The 19,311-nt window shown below is 53.1% G+C and overlaps 1 protein-coding gene across 1 annotated transcript; it reads right to left on the reverse strand.

Annotated features, from left to right (window-relative positions):
• Nucleotides 1-1,182: 1,182 nt before the first annotated feature.
• On the reverse strand, nucleotides 1,183-7,096 carry STING1 (stimulator of interferon response cGAMP interactor 1). The gene is made up of 7 exons (XM_075056524.1): nucleotides 6,966-7,096; nucleotides 6,388-6,694; nucleotides 5,597-5,777; nucleotides 4,562-4,670; nucleotides 4,166-4,404; nucleotides 2,405-2,591; nucleotides 1,183-1,546 (listed from the first exon to the last, which is right to left on the reverse strand). The coding sequence occupies exons 2-7, from the start codon at nucleotides 6,630-6,632 to the stop codon at nucleotides 1,356-1,358; spliced, it is 1,152 nt and encodes a 383-aa protein (XP_074912625.1). The 5' UTR covers nucleotides 6,633-6,694; nucleotides 6,966-7,096; the 3' UTR covers nucleotides 1,183-1,355.
• Nucleotides 7,097-19,311: the final 12,215 nt, after the last annotated feature.

Raw genomic sequence — 19,311 nt, forward strand, 5'->3', positions numbered from 1 at the left:
CCCCAGGGCCACCATCCTGCCCCATGGCACACAGCTCTGGCCACACTGCGTTACTTGTGCTTGGTTGCCTGAGGGACTGGCTGGCTCGCCTGCCCCATGGCCAGCCCAGGTCATTTGGGGCACCTTTGGGATTTTGCTGTCTTGGCTGGGAAGGCTCCTGGCAGCAGCCTGCCACAGGGACTGTATTTCTCAGCTGCTTCCTTGGCGCTGGCAGTCCCTTGGGAGCTCCGTCCCCTTGCAAGCTGAGTCTCTTCAGCAAGTGTGGCTTTAAGCAGGGTGTGCAGGCATTGGGGCTGGCCTGGGAACAGCCCCTTTTTCAGCCTAGGCATCTCCAGGCAGACCCTGGAGGAGCACATAGATGGGTAGAGCCAAGAAATCATCTGTCTCAGAGCCACACTGAGCAGACCCGCTGCACATCCTCTGCCCTGCTTCTACCTGACCACATGGGGTCCAAGTAGGCAGGGAGGGCCCAGCTTGCTGGGCTTGTTGGGGGTACCTCACCCCCAGACACAGAGGGCTGGGCAGCCCAACATGTGATGCCTTGCACCAAAAACCCCATGCAAGTTGTCCCAGGACTGCGTCCTACCCCTTTCCCAGAGCTCCAGGGCATCTGGTGTATCTTTTGGGGCTGGAGAAACACTTCTGCAGAGTACTTGGGAGGAATGTGGGCATGAAGGGCATCAGCAGGCACCACAGATGGCTCTCAGCACAAAATTACCAGATGGAGCAAAAGCAGGGAGGTTTCTTGCACTGTGGGACCACTGAATGTCGGAGTTCCCCAGGCTCGACCTCCTCTTCTTCCACTCCACCTCCCGAATGGGTAGAAAGCAAGGCTGTTCATGTGTGACTGCACAGTGGGTGCGTCAGGCTGGAGGGTACCCTGGATGTCCTGCACATACTCCTTGTGCCTGCAGAAGCCATCAGATTAGTCAGGCTGTACTGGCTGGATGTGTTGGACCCAGCACACACATACACGCTTGTGGCTGGGATTTCCAAAGCCCCATCCAACACCACAGGATGCCCAAGGATAGACTGCACATTGTGCCCAAGATTCAGGGTAATGCAACTTGTCCCAGAGGAAAATGCTTTATATGACACAAATCAAAGCAGATTAAAAAAAAAACCACCCACAGCTTAATATATGAGAGATACATAAAGAAAATGGGAAGCATGTCACAGGACTGTGGTTTGAGTCAGCTGTTTTCAATAAAAACGATGCACAGGAGGTTTTGGTGGGCAGTTCCTGCAGGAGGTTGGGGATCGCTGCCATGGGCAGCACTTGCTGCAAGAGCAAGGGGCTTGGGGAAGGGGGACTGGAGCCCCGAGGTGGTGTGGGGCTGGACAGCACTGGTGTTTTAGAAGCAGCCACTTCTCAGAGGCTGCGGCACGTCAGACTGGCTTATCTGGAGGTTGAGGTCTGTTGAGTTGAGGGTCGCGGATGGGGTGTGTGGGTGGTTCCCCTCGTACACGGTGTACTCGTGATGCTGCTGCCGGAGGTGCCAGAGGATCTCTCTGGACAAGAAGTGGGTCTCTGCTTCTCCTGACTCTGGAACAGAAGAAAGACAAAAGCCACCTTCACTGGTCCAGCCCAAGGCAGGGGTCTGGGCGGGCAGCAGAGTCTCTGGGAAATGCCCCAAAATATGCAGAATTTCCAGAGAAGTCAAAATATGGTTCTTATTTCCCCCCTTTCAGCATGCCAGAAGAGAGAAGTTAAAACACAAAGTGCAGGAAGTGAAGTAAAATACAGGCACTATGTGCTGGACTCCCAGTAGTGCTTGTGATGGGAACTACCTTATTGGATAGTAATGATTCTCCCCATCAGGGAGAGCGCTGAATTTCCCCTAAAAAAACGAGATTCATTTCAGCAAGAAGCAGGAAGCTGTTTTCAAGCCCTGCTGCTCTGGCAGAGGTGAGGAGAAGGGAAATGAAAGGAAGATGGGAAGAAGGGAAAGTCTTGCTCCGTCCCATCCCCTGTCAGAAGGAATGCCACTGAGCCACACTGGTACACCCGCCCCACTGCTGGGGCCAGGACCAGCAGCAGTGAAGAGAGCTGCTCCTTCCCCTGGAAGCTCACTGTTACACTTAATCCCTGAGGGAGTGTTCTTGCTGCCCCAGTGGAAGACTGCTTGTTTCAGATGCCTTTGGGGACTTCAAAAGGGACCAGCTCTGCCAGTATCCTGCCCGCTTCTCTGAGACCTACAGCAAGAAGTCCTTCTGTGTCGAGAGGCAGCCTTTTCCTCCCACTGCAGCAGGGACCCCCGCCACGGCCATCTGAGTGGGGATACCAGCCAAGCGGTGCACAGATCCTGCCTCCTTCCCCTTGTTTGCCCTGATCTGAGGTCACTCAAAGGGCTGGGAGAACACAGCCACCACGCTGGGTGCTCAGCTTCTCCTCCTCACTCACCCTCGTACACAATGAGCCGGTAGGTACCCGCACACTCCTTGGAGCCTTTCAGGATCTCCTCCAAGGTCCTGTAGAAAAGCTTGGCCTGCTCCAGGCGGTCCTCCCGGCTGAAGGCTGCACACTCATCCTGGGACATGGCGTAGAGGGACTGCAGCGGGGTGGCATACTCCACTGCACAGTGCCAGAGCTGCAGGGATGGAAGGAAAAGACACGGGAGCACCGAGCACCTGGCAAAGGGCAGCCGGGAGACCCTGGCGCTGGGCAGAGCCCTTGAGACCCCTTGGCGGCTCTGTAGCCTGCCCTGCACTGGTGCTGTGTGCTGGACCACTGGGACAGGGACACTGGTTCTGGCCCCAGTGTCCCCCTGCCCCGTGTCGGGCAGGGAAAGAGCAACTGGCCTGGCAGGTAGAGCCATGCCCTGTGTGCCGGGTGGGCTCGGGGAGCTGCCTCCTTCCCACAGGACCCAGGGGTGCAGCCACCGGCTTTGTCAGTGCTCCTAGGCTGCAGCCTGGGTGGTGATTTTCCCCATGGAATTTGGTCCCCTATGGAGACACCCCTGGCCCGTGTCTGATCACACCTTCTTGGTGGCTTTTCTGCTAGACAAGGGGAAGTCTGAGCATCCTGATGGGGAGTAGGAGAACAGAGAAGAGGATCTAGCTGGCAAGATGAATGCACAGCTAGAAGGAGGGTGATCAAACAAATGAGGAGAGATTTGTTAAAGCCATAAAAATTCCAAGGAGGAGCAGGGTTACCAGTAAGTCTTATACTAGGTAAACTGGAAAGTTTAATAAAGGAAGAGGGATGGGATCCCTGGGTAATGCAGGGTAGCAGGAAGAGCTACCAGCCTCGGCAGGCAGTTGCCACAGTGACCTGGAGCAGATGCAAGGATGGGAGCTAGCATCACTGCCATGCATGCGTTCACCAGCAACCAGGCAGCAAGCTGAGGGACAGATTTTACTGGCAACACACAGCAGGTCAGGACAGGTCCAGGCTGCCGAGCTGCTGGAGCTCACTTGGTGCTGAGTGACTCAGCAGGAGACTGGCAGATGAAACACAGCATCAGTACGCTGACTGTGCTTCCCCAGGAGTAGGGCCAGGAAAGAGGCTCTGGGGCCCCTGCAGACAGGGCTTTAAAAGCAGCAGCTCAGCACTCAGCCAGCACCAAAAGGCAAATTAGGGGGACCTGGGTGAGAAGCATCGCTCTGCCAATGTCTCCATCCACAGACATGTCAGCAGGACCAGTGCGTTCCCTCCTCCAAGGGTGCAGAGGCAGAGGCCCATCTGCCTGGAGATGTAGAAGGAGATTAATGCAATGTGAGATGGAGGGATTTAGGGCTTGTCAGCCTGGAAAAGAGGTGTCTGGGGGAATGGGAGTCAAATTATATAATGACTCACACAGACATTTTCAAGCACCTCTTCAAAACAAAAGGAAATATTTGTTCATCCCATGGGAATTGAAGCTCTGTACCCCACATCTGCTTTTTTCTGCCCAGTTTTCAGCTGTTTTCTGGACTTAAATCAACTCCAGGAGGGGTTAAGTGAGCCCAACATCCCTGCAAGGGCTAAGCCTGGGAGGAGGCAGCCGGGAGGAAGGGGTGCAGATGTCCAGTATGAACAGGACCTCTCCATCCCACAGAAGCCTGCTGAAAAGCTCTCTAATAGGAGAGATGACACTGTCCTGCCCTTATGGCCACTTCTGGGCCAGGAGGACCTTTGGGCTGATGCATGCCAACTGCTCTCCCAACACTGCACTCAGTATACCTTGTTGTCTTCATCCCTGATTGCATAGAGGCTGTGTTTGTAGACCCTTTTTTTAGTGCCAGCTCGGGTCAGGGTGATTTCAGTGAGGTCTGTCAGGTACTGGATATTGCTGTCAGCTTTCTCCAGGTCATCACAGACGTCACAGCTCAGAGGGACCAAGATGTGGAGCTTCCAGGTCTCCCTGCATGCCAGCAAGTTGGGGTTGGCTCTGCTGAATTCCTCCATCGACTTTTTCACCCCTGGTGGAATACAGCATCAGGCAGAGGTGCCTGGCGTGAGTACAGCTGCTTTCTACCTTGCTCCCCGTTTCCCTGCTAGCACTGTAGAAGGGGGAGGATTGTTATAAGGAGCTATTTCTATCTGTGGGCATGATAATGCAGGGAAACAGCTACGTACGTGGCAGGACTATTTTTAGGTACCCAACATAGTAAGACCAGGCAAGCCCATGAGCGACATTCTGCTTGGACTTCTCAGACATCTCAGAAACTTCCACTGCTGAGGGCTTCTGTGAAGGGAAAGAAAGACGGAGCAGCAGTGAGGAAAGCAGCCACCTGGGCTCTTCTGCAACATCTCTACAGGGACCGAAGAGCAGCCGCCCTCTCCAAAGAGATCTGGACAGTGAGCAGCCTTGCTGCCCCCTTCCACCACCATGTCGGGCAGCAGGGCCAAGAGCCCTTGATGGCCCATACGGCCCCTACAGATGAGGACGCTGATGGTGGGGTGAGCCGGGCACTTTTCTGGCTGTACCCTCCATTGGGATCGTGTGTCCCAGCGCAACTTGTGCATCTGCCTAGTGCTTCAAGCATGCGGATGGAGACAGCGCAGCGCCTGATGGTGGGATTTCCAGGGCCATCGGTGGTCCCTGCCAGCTCTGTGTGTTCATTTAGGTGGAAATGGGTGTTCAGTCCCCACAGGCACCTAAGGGCTGCCCTCCCCAAAGCACCTTTCTGTAACCTGTGTGACCCTTCTCCCCTTCCAGCTCTGCTGGGGTAAAGCAGAGCCCTCCCAATGCTGCAGAGTTACCTGGAGCTTGGCTCTGCCACCCACAGCACGCCTGATAATTAACCCTTTGGAGACCACACAGGCAACACTTTCCTCTCAAGCTCCAGCTTGACTGACAGATTTTAAAATACCCATTTTTTTTGTGTCAGCGGGGCTCTGGCTGTGACAGGGCTGCTGCCAGCGCCCCAGGGCGGCTGTGCTCATTAAAAGGCAGCCTGGCCCTCCTGCCGACATGGACCGCAGTACGGGGCCTCGGAAATCAGCTCCTCAGGGCTGAGCTAACGAGAGCGTTTCTCCCGCTGTGGGGCTGCGTGCGAGTGGGCTGTACGTGCGAGGGGCCACGCAGAGCTGGGCCACGTGCCCCTACGACTGCTTAGGGCTGAAGTGCTCCCTGGGAAGCTGGCCAGGCGAGAGGTGTCGGTGCCTTACGTGGAGCCCCAGAGCAAGGATGAGGAGCTGGCACAAGCTGGCCAGGCTGAGGTGGAGGCCGAACGGCTGCCCATCTCCATCGTGAAGAGCCACGTAGGCTGAGCCACAAACAAGCAGCATGGGCCCGTGCCAGTGCAGGGGGAAGCAGGCGCTCAGGGCCCTCCAGAAGCTGCCACGGTGCCTGGGTGGGAGAGGGAGACAGGAGACAGGCTGGTGGCCACCCACCCGCCATCTGTAGCCCACAGGACACTGGCCAGGGGATGCTCCCACCTCCCTGCCAGTGCCACTGACCTTCTAGAGCAGTATGGAGCCAGAGAGCCCTGTGGGACCCTGCTAAGCACACCCCGGCTGCCCCCAGCCAGGAGAGCGCTTGGGTCTCTTGCAGCACCCGTGGGTCTCAGAGGGGAGCGGGTGCAATGTCACCTTGGACAGCCAGGGGAGACTATCTCCAACAGACCCCCTGCCCTCCAGCACTGGGTGGTGGGGAAAGGCTGGGGGCCGAGATCTGTCCCCAGGAAAGGGCACACGAGGGAGCCACCATGGAGAGGAGGAGAGGTCCACAGACATATGGGTGAGCTGGGCAGGCAGGAGAGGGGGGAAGAGATGAAAGAGGCAGGAGGCTGGTGGGGAGCAGCGTGTGCTTCCAGGGCACAGCACAGCATTTCCACAGAGGGCACGCGTGAGAGTAGAGGCAAAGAGCAGATCCTCCCACAAACCCCGTAGGCTACTACGCTTTTGCCCCCAGAGTGGTCCCAGGCACCCAGGAGACAGCCACCCCCATGCTGGCTCACCTGGATTGGAGGTGGAAGACCTCCTCCGCGAGGTAGCAGGTTCCCTTGAGCAGCGCCCCGATCTGCAGGGCTGCCAAGTGGTCGGTGAAGCTGCGGGCGGTGGGCACGAGGGGCTCCCCGGCGAGGTACAGGGCTGCAGCGCACAGAGCCAGGAGCAGGTACACGGCACGCTGCGCTCGCCCTCCACGGGCCTGGGGGATGAGCGAGGCGGCGGGGTGGCTCGGCCGCCGCGATTCCTGAGACATCTGCGGCAGAGTGGCGGGGGGGCGGTCAGCAGCGAGTGTTGTACCCAGTGCCCGCAGCAGCCCTGTGGGGAGCGGAGAAGGGGGGACAGATGCACATCCAGCGCTCAGTGAGCGCCCCAAAGCACGGAACGGAGCCCGCCCTTTGCACGCTGCTGAAACGCAGCCGCTTCTGGGGAGGTTCCCTTGCGTGCTGCCCAGGCCACCTTGGGACTGCCGCCCGTGCCCAGATGGGCTCAGCAAGATAAAGTCAATCCCACATTGATGCCCACTCCATGTCAGCCCTCCCTGCTCCGCAGCCGTGGGGCCATCCCTCACTCCTCTTGCCGCACTCACCGGAGCAGTTACCAGCCACGACACCAGACGCTGCCTGGGTTTTCCTGCACCGGGGTTAATGGGTTCTGTGCTCCAGCCTGGGCAGCCACAGCTCTTTTTGGGCCGCAGACAGAGACCTGGAGCCTCTGCACTGTACAGGCTTCTGGTGCCACGGGTGGAGCTGCGCAGTTCCCAGCACCAAGAAAAATGAAAATGAAAGGAGCTACCGAGGCTGCAGGCGGCTTGCAGAAAGCACCAGAGCCCTCCCACGCAGGTTACTCGTGAGGTTTCCCTGTCCACGGGAAATCCAGGCACTGGGCAGTGCTGGGTGGATGTGGCAGGTTTCGCCATCCATGAGCTTACACCTCTGGAAAGCCCCAACGTATCTGTCAGGTCTTTGTGGGGCTGAACTGAGCTGGAATGAGGAAGGAAATTGAGATTTAATTCATTAAGTGCAGCAGATTTCAAAGATTGAATTCATTAAGTGCAGCAGGTTTCAAAGATTGAATTTATTAAGTGCAGCATGTTTCCAGGGGTGAAACAGAAGCAAATTCCTTCTAGTAGAGAGGGTGACTCATAGCATCCTGGATCCCCCCACCCCATGCAGCTCCAGGAGATGCTGGCGCAGGAGTAAGTGTCCGCAGGCACTGGCAACACAGCAGGGGCTTCCTGCAGCCGGGCTTTTGCTGGCCAGTAAGGCCCTCAAGCCTCTCAGGTCCCTGGTCCTAGTGACCACAGACCCAGAGTAGCCCAAATGCTGGTTCACAGCAGAAGTGAAAGAGACAGAAATATCACAGGTGTTAGCTGAAGGTGCTGAAGGTAGAACTGAAAGCATAAGGCCAGGCTCCATGGGCAGGAGAGCCACCCGGCTGCTCAGGGACCCACAAGAAGAGGGCTGGGGAGCCAGGCAGCCTCCTCCACCACACCGCAAGGGCCAGCTGGAGCTGGTGAGTGAAGCCCCAGTGGCAGGGACAACCCAGCACAGGAGGAGGAAGTGATTTACTTGATGTTTTAGCCAACCTTTGTGCTGAAAAACCAAACAACACGTTGGCTATATCCACAAGCCCTCCCCAGGCTAGGAACACAGGTCAGATGTGCTGTAAAGCGGGTTTGCTAGGGTTTCTAAGGTACCACCGAAACAGACTCCAACAACCTTGAGAGAGACCCAGAGCAGCACTAACCTCCCACCCCAGCCTGGGCTTGCTGGTTTCCACACTGCTGTTGTGCTGCTGTGAGTGGAGATGGGCCAGGAGCAGGGCAGCTCCGCAGCTGGCTCTTATCTGGGTGCCTATTCTTGGCCTCTGCAACCTGCTCTGCCTCACCTTTCTGGGCACCCGAAGGACCCTACAGCATCCCTTTGAGTAGCTGTTCTATTTATATACGCCTGGGCAGAGATGTAGGAGCTTGTGGTCCAAACCATCCATAGTTTAATCACTGTCCAAACACAGCAAGAACGAAGCTGTCCGCTGTGGCGGCAAAGCTGCTTGCAAAGGCAGGGAAAGACAACTTCCACCCTTGGGAGCATCCAAAAGAGCTGAGCTGGCCTGTAACACAACACAGGCTGGTTTCTAGAAGGGCCTTTGTGTACTGGTTGGGTCTGGGGAAGGGATCAGCCTCTCCTGAGATCCCAATGGCCACAGGCAGAGTGGACAGCTGTAGCCAGGGCTTGGTTCAGACAGGGAAAAGTCTCAGTGAAACGCCTGAGAACTTGTAATAACCTGGAAAAAGAATGTAAAAATGCTGTAGCAATAGGAGGTAAGATCCCTTGCAGGTAGCCAGATGCTGTGAATTTTCTTGAAGTCTCCCCTGACCTCTGGAGACCCACTGGCTGCTCTGTATGAGGTGCCTTAGGTATAAGTTGGATTAACCCAGGAGCTGGGCCTGGCCACTGGCCCTGTGCGAGACTGAAGGTGGGTAGGAGCAGGTACTGGATGCACGTGGCATGCCCCCAACCAAAAGCCAGCCCAGGAACATGGTGCTTTCCCCGGTGTCTCCTGGGTAAAGGATTGCTCCTGGAGAGCAGGCAGGCAGCAGACATAACGGAGCCTGCTCCTGCTGCAGGATGGGCACTGCAGCAGTGCTTGCTTACTCCTGATTTTTTTGCATCATGTGCTGTTGTCCTGCAAAAGCCGGTAGAGCTGCTGGCTTCAGCCGAAAGGCAGGCTGCCCAGTGACAGCTTTACACTCGGGATGCCTGCAGGGATGGGGTTTGGATGCCAGGCTGGTTAACACCAGTGGCTTTGATTCCTTGGCTAAAAAGTGCTGCAGTTGGTGTTTTTAGTGCTGCAGTTGCACCACCAGCGTACCCTCAGAGCCCTGCACACTGACAGGTCTTGCTTTGCTGCCCGCCCTACCAAAAATAAAGTGTTCTGCAGTATTCTGTGTTGCACTGGGTTGTGTGAACTGGATCAGTCTCTCTGATGCAGTGAGGAGCCATCTGTGTGCTTGGTAAAATCCTGTGGAAGCAGGTGACCTGCTTCCTCCAGCTCTCAAGCACGTTGTCTCTCACTCATTCAGCAAAGCAGTTTCGATGCAGGACAAAAGAGGTGACAGTCAGGGCAGCCAGGGAGGTGTTCTGGCCAAAGGATTTGTAATTGTCCCCTCTGTCTCCAGATTATGCAGGGCCCTGAACTTCACTCACAAAGTCCATGTGGAGATGGGACGCCTTTCCAGGGACGTGCCCAGCTTGGGAGATCCTTTGCCTCACCCTGACCCCAGGCTGTGACTCCTCAGCAATGATGAGCTCAAAATCCTGACAGCAGCATGGACCATCCTTCCATCCCTGGATTGTGGGGCTGCTCTGAGTGCTGCACGTCCCTTATCCATTAAGGTTCTTCCTTCCTTTGTGGCACCAGAACTTCCTGCCTAAGAGAAAGTTTTTATCCATTTAATAAACTTCAGTGGATCAATCTGTGATTTATGCAGTTTTCTTTTGATCCTCTGTAAACTGTCTGCACCTGCAGTGTCCTGTGGCACTGAGTCCCCAGTTACACATTGGGTGGAGAAGTCATTTTTGCCTGTTTTGAAGCTGTCACAGGCTAGCGTTGTTTGGGGTGCCACTGTTCTTGTGCTGGCAGTCATTTCTTTCCCAGGCTGGAGCATCTCAGATACTCAGCTGTTCTTCAAAAAGAAGCTGGTTTCTGCTTGATTGTACTGGTCAAAATGCTTTGAATAGCTCCTCCAGGTCCCTTCCAGGTCTGGCTCTTCCAGGTTACACGTGTTAAGCTGCCCAGGTCTCAGCACAGACCCCTGGGGGCTCCCACTGGGACCCCTCCACTCACACACAGGTGTACTCTTGCCCTCTGTCCTCTAACAGTCATGTACTTTCCTGCCCTTTGTCACCAGTCACCCTGGCACCGAGACTGCGGAAAGGGAAGTGGCTGTCCGTGTCTCCTCTGGCCTCCTACCACGTGTCCCCTGGGGACCCGACTGGGCTGAGCTGAGAAGAAGTAAAACTACTACAGAATAAATGGCTGTGTACATGCATGCCTTTTGGTTGCTTTTGCGGGTTTTTTTATAGGTATCTTCCAGCCTGCAGGACAGGCAAATCTGGCTTTGGGCATGGAGCCACCAAAAGCTTGCTGATAGCGGGTGGTTGGTCAGTGCTGCAGTCCCAGGGACCCCTGGAAAGCTGGTCTTGCCCTAATGCATCCTGACTCCCACCTCTGCAGCAAGGGAGGGGACAGCCTTCGCAAAGATGGGATCCCGTGACTGGGGAGCCACAGGAGCTGACAGAGCATCTCCCGAACTGGGTGAGAGACCTCGAGCAAAACAGTGCTCCTTGCCTGAACCTGCTTTTCAGTGACGGTATTCCTCCTTCCTCTGCAGCAGCAGGCTTGCAGCCTTGCTGGGATTGTCCTGTGTAACAAGGCAGCACAGAAACCCCAAGTGAGGCCAGATCCCCCTGGGAAAGTGCTATAAAGGCACAGAAGAAGACCTGGCAGCTGACCCTAGAAGGCTGCCATTCATACAGCCAGGGAGGATGAAAGGAGAATAAAACAGCTTGGGCATGAAGAGAGGAGAAGGTGAGCATGTGGTATGGAGGGAGGTTGTCTCCCTGAAAAAAGTACTTCAGGGAATTGAAGGTGGCAGGAGCAGCGTGGGAACTGTGCTTGTAGCTCCTGGTGGTCTCCTCTGTAAGCTCCCACGCAGAAGGAGGCAGCCATGGCGGGGAGATGCTGTATGGAGGTGAGGAGGTGCAGGGGTGAGTGGGGACCTCTGGGAGGGCAGCGGGCATGCAGGGGGCAGCCCGTGGGGTTGGAGCAAGAGGCAATGGCTGGGTGGAAAATGGAGCCAGAACCTGACTACCAGAGGGGGATGCCAGGCTTTCTTTTCCCATGCAAGCAGATGCAATGACATGCGTGAATATCCTATTTCTTTCCTTGTTCCTCCTCTCTCCACCACTTACAGGAAATTTATTGTTGCATTCTTGGTCAGGACATGCATCCAAGGGAGATTTATTGGTGCTCTCATGGCCAGAAAGGAGAGATTTATAGGAGCCCGTCTCCACAGCACAGACAGGTAGACCCAGGGCATAACACGGAAGTTTCTGATTTACTATGGCAAAGGATGGAGATACAAGCAGGCTGACTAGCATGGCTGAGATGCTCACTCAAATACCCATGGAAGCCCAAACTGCCCAGAAGGTTTTTAGCAAGCTGAGAACATGGGAATGAACAATTCAGGACCTGCCTATAGCTGTCAGCACTGCCTGGATTTCTGCCTGAAAAGATGTTTCTCATGTTGTTTCTCTTTGACTATGTTTAACCATTCCACGACTGCCCTGTCACTGTCGTCAATATCCCATGGAGAGCTCTGCAATGCTGGCTGAGCTCAGCAGCTTCCCAGCCTGGGACTGAGCTAGAAAATCTGGGTCTACCCCTATTCTTTTATTTCCTGCCTCTGATGCCTATCCCCCAGGCTCCTGCTGAGATCGGCATGGCTCCAAGCTTGAAGAGAGGCAAGACTCTGGCATTGTTTGCTCCAGAAACATGTGCCTAGAGAAGGGGAGTTGGAGAGGACGAATCTGATCTTGAGCTTTTGACCATCTTGGTCAAGCGAAGTCTTGGTATTCAAGTTTGTCTCCTGCATCCCACATGGTGGCAGCGGCAGGGTGAGGTCCCCCCATGCTCAGAGCTGCTTGTGGGCCTGTGCTGTGAGCTACATCCATGTTTGCACCAAAACCAGCAAAAGCCTACAAAAGAAAAATCAGTGTTTGAGAGAAGACGGGGTGGTAAATATCAAAAAAGAAAACCACATCAGCAAAACAGCAAGATGAGCTTTTTGCATCTGTAAAACCTGGCAATACTTTTTTTCAGGTTTGGATCTTTTTACACTGAAATTTCCGTTAATACCTTTTTTTCTTGTAGAAAAATCCATTAAGTTTAAAATAAAAAAACCAAAACCCACAACCCCGCTTTATTTAAAGAATAAAAGTTTTCAGTGTTTCTTGGACTAACTTAGTTTTAAACACATTTAACTGAGAACAAGAGCAATTCACTTTAAAAGTTAGTTTTATTTAGGTTTTAAAATTGTGACAATCCTGGATTTGATTCATTCAGCACATGGCAAAGGACTCTAGAAATGGAAAATCCCTTTGGAGCAGGGCTTTGTGACACCATGGGGTTTGTTAAAGACCTTTCAACTTGTTTGGCCACTGCTGGACTTCTGCTGCCAGGGTCCCTCTGCAGATCCAGCCCCTCTACACACCTCTGTAGCAGAGAAAAATGCTGGATCTGTGTAAGGAGCTCTAGCAGCTACTTTGAGCATCTGTTAACCCAGACAGTCAAAGAGGGATGAGAAGGCGGGGAGGAGATGCTCTGCAAGCCCCAGCAGAGCCTGCTGCTGATGGGCAGCTTCAGGAGGGCAGATGACAATGTGGTCAGGGGCTAAGGAGGCCCAAACAGAGACAGAGTATGGAAAAAGGCACAATAAAAGCTAACGGGGGGCAATGAGAAAGGAAGGAAAGAAGTGTACCTCAAGGAAGAGATGTCAGACCTGGAAGAGCTGATGAGGGGGAACATGGCTCAGATCTGGGAACAGTCCCGGGTGCATGTGTGTGTGCTGCAGGCAGAGGAGGTGGGCTCAGCATCAGGGGACTCCGGGGCTTGGCTGCTGGCTTTGTTTTCACAAACCAGACTGCTGGTGGATAGCAGGTTTGGTGACTACTGATGGGAACCTTCTCTGGGACACCCCCAAGCAGCCTGAAATGCAACTGAGGAAGTTCCTCAGTGCTCCTCTTTGCATTGCATGAATTTTCAGGCAATGCTGCCAGTGACAGAGATGGTTTTGTCCACTTCTGGGGGGCTTCCTCCAGCCTGTTTCCAGCCCGTTGGCATGAGTGATTTCAAAGAGAACCAGATCAGCTCACAGCCCTAGATGCCAAGTAATGCTGGGTGAAAGTAGAAATTACTTTTGGATCAGGTGATCCAACTTAAGCACAACCGGGTGTCAGAAAACAGCTAGCCATTTGCTTGGGGGGGGTGTGGGGCAGGACTGCTTCTTTCAGCAACAGTTTGTAGTTAGATCATTTAAATCCAATTGTGAATTTATATCTTCTGCCTCCAACGCCAGAGACTACGATGCATAATAATACACAAAGAGAAGGGTTATGTCCTGCTAGAAGCAGCTTGTTACAACAGGTCCAGGATATCCAGAGTCCTGAGAGAGCTAGAGATAGGCACCATGCCTCTTCTGCGACAACAGGGAAAGTGCCAGTTATTTTGAGATTTATAGATTATATATATTTATGAGATTTACAGTTATGACACCTTCAGCCCACAGCAATGCATCGCTTGCTGGAAATTTTCTTGTGGACAAGGTGGTGGTGGTAAATTGTGGATTTTCCTTTGTGGTTGTTTCAGTTTGTTCTTTGCCTTTCTCTGAAGCTTAAGTTCCCAGGTTTTTCTGTGGCAGCATGCTAGACTGGAAGAGTTTATAATGATGTGTTATAAGAAATCCTATCTACTATGTTCCTATACCTGGCAATCTTTTGGTCATGTTCAAGCCTGGGATAGCTGGTGCCACAGGACAGATTAGCAGAGACCTTGCTGCTGTGTTGCCTCAGTGGGTGACAGAGGGTACATCTGTTGGGCTCAGGTGGCCAGTTTCACCTTCCTGCCATATACCATCATAAACAGGGCTCCCTGACTGTTCCTAAGCTTCTATTTTCAGGTTTGACTTGGAGAACAATCTTGAAAGGAGTCCAATCATTTTATAGTAAGACTCATTTGCGGATTTCAAAACTAATATGGGAATGATTCCATGTATTTTTTTCACTGTCTAACAAAGGCCTTGCTGGTTACCAAAGCCTAGAAAGAGCAGATTTAGCCAGCTAGGCTGGGAAGTTTGTACTCTTTTCAATTTTTGTGCCTTTGCCTAAGCATGTCTAGGGTTTTTTTCCCTAATACAGTACTGCAGCCTGACCCTGTTTAGCAGAGTTGGCCAGAGGAAGATGGTGAAGGAAAGGCACATGGAGGCAAGAGTCATCTGAGGATAAGGCAGGACTTGACTAACTCCTCCAGTGATGCTCTGCTGTCTTGTAGTGGGTGATGTTGGCATGGGATGATGTTGGCAGGCATAGACAGATCACTCGCTGCTTCTCTTTGGAACAGAAGATCAGAGCACAGCGGTGCTCCTGGGATGAGAGACCACAGTACCTCACAGTGCCCTGGGTCTGCAGGACCAGCTCTGTCCCTGAGAGAGAAGGCAGAAAGCTGCAGGTGGAATGCCTCCTAAAGTGCCGTGACAGGGTGCTGTGTGAGGGGCCAGCAGCAACCCCTGCAGGGAGACAGCATCTGCCTAACAAGCAACGCTTTCTCTGCATAAGGGGCTGCTGTGGATGGGGACCAGCCATCCATTTTCAGAGCAGATGCAGCCCAAAGCATCTTCTCTGGTGCTGGTGACCAGAACTCACCCTTTTGGAGAAGAGGACTAGGATACGATCCAATGTGGGATACAGAAAAGTGCGTATGGGTCAATCCCACTGTCTTAATGTTCGGGCAGGGGTGGGAAGAGACTGAAACCTGCAGAAGGACACCTGCAAAAGTCACAGGCGAGGTAGAAGAGAAGCAAGGGAGAAAGGCAGCAGGTGGGATAAGGAAGTCCTAACAAGAGAAAGTAGAAATCAAGAGACAGCAGGGAGACAGGCAGTGAGAAAGTGCTGCAGACAGGACCATGAAGGGGAAATCTAACCAACAAACCTCAGCAAAGAGAGAAAGCAAAGGAAAAGAGAAGCAAAAGATATGAAAACCATAGAGTGAGGGGGTGAAAAGCTAGGAGGAGAAATCCTGACCTCGAGCTCAACAGGGCCAGGTATTTCCTGGCTCTGCTCCCTGTGATCTTAGGTTAATGTTTATTTGTGCCTGATCTTTTTTGCATCTCATGGCATTTTTAGACATGTCCGAGCTCTGGTGGAAAGCGTTTAGTCTATTGCCACATCAGACAGAGATCTAACTGTGAATCTTGAGGAAAATACCTTCTGGATAAGACACATCCCAGTCTTCAGTTCCCTGCAGCCTACACCAAGTTAACATCTATCTGTTCACAGCTACAGGCCAAATGGCAGAAGCTGCAATTGAGATTTGCCTTTCAGCAATTCTAAGGGGACTGACCTCGTGAATAACAATGATGAAAATGACTTTTCTACTTCCATTTCTTATCTCTTAGAGAAGTTCTTGTCCATCTGGTAAGAAACAGCAGATCATAGTTATCCCTAGTACTAAAACCACAACAAAAGTATTTTCCTCTCTCTTTTTATTTTCAAAATTGTTTATTCTCTGGATTGAGTTTTACAATGCTTTACTACTCAGAGAGGACTTTTCAAAGCTTGACAAAGAAAAGTAGCAATCCAGACTGTTTCTGTTGCTACTGTGAGCCCAAAATAATTTTCCAATTTGGGGACAAAATCCAACACTTTTCCTGAGAATACTGGAAAAAGATTACTTTAATCTTGGCTGACAGGGAGACCTCTGAGAAGTGAAGTCCTTAGAGGCTGTGACTTGAAGGTATTTTGAAAACTGCCCCAGAAACGAGAAGGTTGCTTCCTGAGAGATGCGTGAGAAGGAAGGAAGCCTTTTGTCCCCCCAGCAGTCACTGGTATGACTGCAGTTCCAGACATGATGTTTGCCCTGTCGAGAGATGGGCCAAGTTTGAGTGAGGGGCAAAGCTACTGTGGCTGTACTGCTCTCTGGGATGAAGGGAGCATCTCCTAGTAAAGTGGAATCTGCAAAGTCCCTTCTAGTAGGTGGGATCAGACTGCCTGACCGGGATCAGATGTTGGCTGGGCAATAAGAGAGGAAAGCAGAAAACGTTGGAAGAAAAGCAGTTTCGCCTCTGCCCCAGAACTGGGGGGAGCCTTAAGGGCCAGGACTACTTGGGATTAGTATTTGAGCATTTCCAGCTCCCCATGCTGGTGGAGACTGGTGTGGCAAGGAAGGACAGCAGGCTCCCTTGTGCTGGGCTTCACAGAGCAATGAGCCGGCGCAGGGTTGTTTGCTCTTCTGCAACTGAGGGGTGTCCAGCAACCCAAAAGGCAACAGAAAGAGGGAAAAGAGCAAGAAGCCACAAAATGAACCAAAGAAGTTGAAAAAAAAAAACCCAGAAAACCATTTTTATGAATCTGTGATTTATTTTCTCCATACCAAATGTAGAGGAGGAAAGAGAAATTAATTCAAAACACACCCTATGCTAAAGCCACCAGAAATCTTGAATTGTTGCAGAAAGGCTGGCAGCAAAGTCAGCATGAGAACAGACCACAGCTATCACTGGGAGGCAGCAGTCCCCAGGCTCGTGAGAGGCCAGGGCGAGCGCTACCCTGAGATCCTCACTCCCACCCTGAGCAGCAGCTATGCAGGCAGGAGGAAGGAGCAGGCGTTTTGGGAGGAGCAGGCATGAGTTTGTCATCACCAACACATCAGAAGTAGTGTGAGGTTTCCAAACCTTGCCTGTTCAAAAGCAGCAGGTGAATTAATCCTGTGGGTAGCTCTGCCGGCTACAGGGACCAGCTGGCAGAAGGGTGCTTTAGCAAAGGGACAGTCTGACCCCAGGGGAAGTTTTGGAGCTGAGCTCCAAGCCCAGAGCTACTGCTTGCTGGAGTTGAGTATTTTATTTACCTCTAAAGTTTCCTGTTTAAGCCTTTCATCCCTCTTTGCCAAGAGATGCACAGGAGGTGTGGGATTGACAAGAACAGTGGAAAACAACCCTGTTGCAGTACTAGGTGAGAAGACGGGCAACAACAGAAAATCGTAGTATAATTCACTAAAAATGTTAGCTACACAAGAGAGAAATCCATAGGAAACCAGGCTTTCCTGTAAAGGAACAAAACCTAGTGCCTTCTTGGAAAGTCTTACAACTTCCAACCCTGATTAAAAGTGCTCTTGCCATTTTTCTTACTTGACTCGGTAGCAGGACTGCCAGCTTGGAAGGCTCCAGACAGCATAAGGCACCAGCCACCACGTCCAGTCCCAATTAATGATCCAAAGCCGGCAGTGGGAAGAGAAGCAGGACCAACAGGGAAGACTGCAATTTGATGTAATTTTAAAATGTGTTACTATTACAAGATGCCTCACGGGTTTGTGTACATGCAGGCAGTTTGGTTGTTAGGCTGAACTCCCCTGCAGAGGTACCTTGTTTGAATGTGTGCACAAAGTCCTTGTCACACACAAGCAGTGTCCTGTTCCCAGCCCCGTTTGCTCAGTTTCTGATGATTCAGACCTGAAGGGAAGTTGCCCTTTTGTTTGAGCTGGCTGTTTACAGTGATTGCCCATTCATGCTTTGATTGTGCAGTTACACAAACAGGACGTGGTTACAGGGCTCAGAAGTTTGCTGAAGCTGCGCAGAACCCTTCAGCTTGTTGGCAGCCATCAGAAGGATTATTTGATGAACTTTTGTGCTGGTTTTGGCTGGGATAGAGTTAGTCTTCTTCACTGTAGTGGGTATGGGGCTATGTTTTGGATTTGTGCTGAAAACAGCTGATAACACAGGGATGTTTTCGTTATTGCTGAGCAGTGCTTACACAGAGTCAAGGCCTTTTCTGCCTCTCACCCCACCCCACCAGCGAGGAGGCTGGGGGTGCACAAGAAGTTGGGAGGAGACACAGCTGGGACAGCTGACCCTAATAGACCAAAGGGATATTCCAGACCATATGACGTCATGCTCAGTATATAAAGCTGGGGGAAGAAGGAAGCGGGGGGGACATTGGGAGTGATGGTGCTTGCCTTCCCAAGTCAGTTACGCGTGATGGAGCCCTGCTTTCCTGGAGATGGCTGAACACCTGCCTGCCCATGGGAAGTGGTGAATGAATTCCTTGTTTGCTCTGCTTGTGTGCATAGCTTTTGCTTTACTTATTAAACTGTCTTTATCTCAGCCCACAAGTTTTCTCACTTTTACTCTTCTGATTCTCTCCCCCATCCCACTGTGAGGGACGGGAGTGAGCGGCTGCGTGGTGCTTAGTTGCCGGCTGGGGTTAAACCACTTTTTGTGATACGAGCTGCTCAGTCGTCTGAGAACAATCGTTATTTTTGCTCGTATTGGTGTTGTCCATGGGTATGCTGGATGGAGACAAACTTTTCTTCCATCTCTGGCCACCAGGGCTCTGGATGATGTCTCTGCTTGAGAGCCTTTGCCTCCCTCCATGATGCCACCAGCCTGCTGGGTACCCAGCCCTTGGTTGCTTGCCTCGTGTTCTTCACTCTACACCGTGGTTTTGGTATGCTCAGTAAGCCTGACATTTGAGGTACTTTGCTATGTAAATACAATCCCTTTTGACAATCCAAACCTTTATTACACAGCCACGTTGGGATCTACTCGGTGTACTTCATCCATCCGTCCTCCCAGGCCTAAAAATGAATTCCTGTGTGCCAGCCCCATGCCGCTACCCGCGGGGAAGGTATGCTGAGCCACGCGCCGCCCCCACGAGCTACCAGGTGTCACCAGCATTCCTCTTAGTGCCACTTCACGCGTTCTCGGAAGGCCTCGGCCCATCCCGGATGCCCTCCCTGCCTCCTCGGGGACGGTACGCCGCCGGCCCGTACCCCGCAGGCCCCGACCCTCCTCCAGGAAGGGGCCTCGGGCCCGCGCCTGGGGCCAGCCCACCACCTCCCGGGGCAGGGAGCGCCGCAGGGGCGGCGGCGGTTCCCCACCAAGCTGCCGGGGCGGGGGGGTGGGGGCAGTCCCGCCCGGGCCACCGGCACCGGCTCAGACCCGTCCCGGCCCCGGCCCGCGGCGCCTCAGGCCCTCACCGGCCCCACGGCGGCGGCGCGACCGGGACTTCTTCCCGTCCCGCCTTCTCGCGAGAAGCCGCCGTCACGCGCTCCGCCGTATCCTTCCGCGCTCTCCCCCTCCCCCTTCTGGAGAGTTCTGCACGGCG

This window comes from Buteo buteo, chromosome 24 (genome assembly GCF_964188355.1).
Source record: "Buteo buteo chromosome 24, bButBut1.hap1.1, whole genome shotgun sequence".
NCBI classification, from domain to species: domain Eukaryota; kingdom Metazoa; phylum Chordata; class Aves; order Accipitriformes; family Accipitridae; genus Buteo; species Buteo buteo.

Coding starts and splice junctions, on each gene's coding strand:
- STING1 (XM_075056524.1), bottom strand. CDS start 6,632: ATGTCTCAGGAATCGCGGCGGCCGAGCCACCCCGCCGCCTCGCTCATC. Junction 4,671..5,596: donor TCCTTGCTCTGGGGCTCCAC/GTAAGGCACCGA, acceptor TTCCCTTCACAG/AAGCCCTCAGCAGTGGAAGT. Junction 1,547..2,404: donor CCGGCTCATTGTGTACGAGG/GTGAGTGAGGAG, acceptor CTTCTGTTCCAG/AGTCAGGAGAAGCAGAGACC.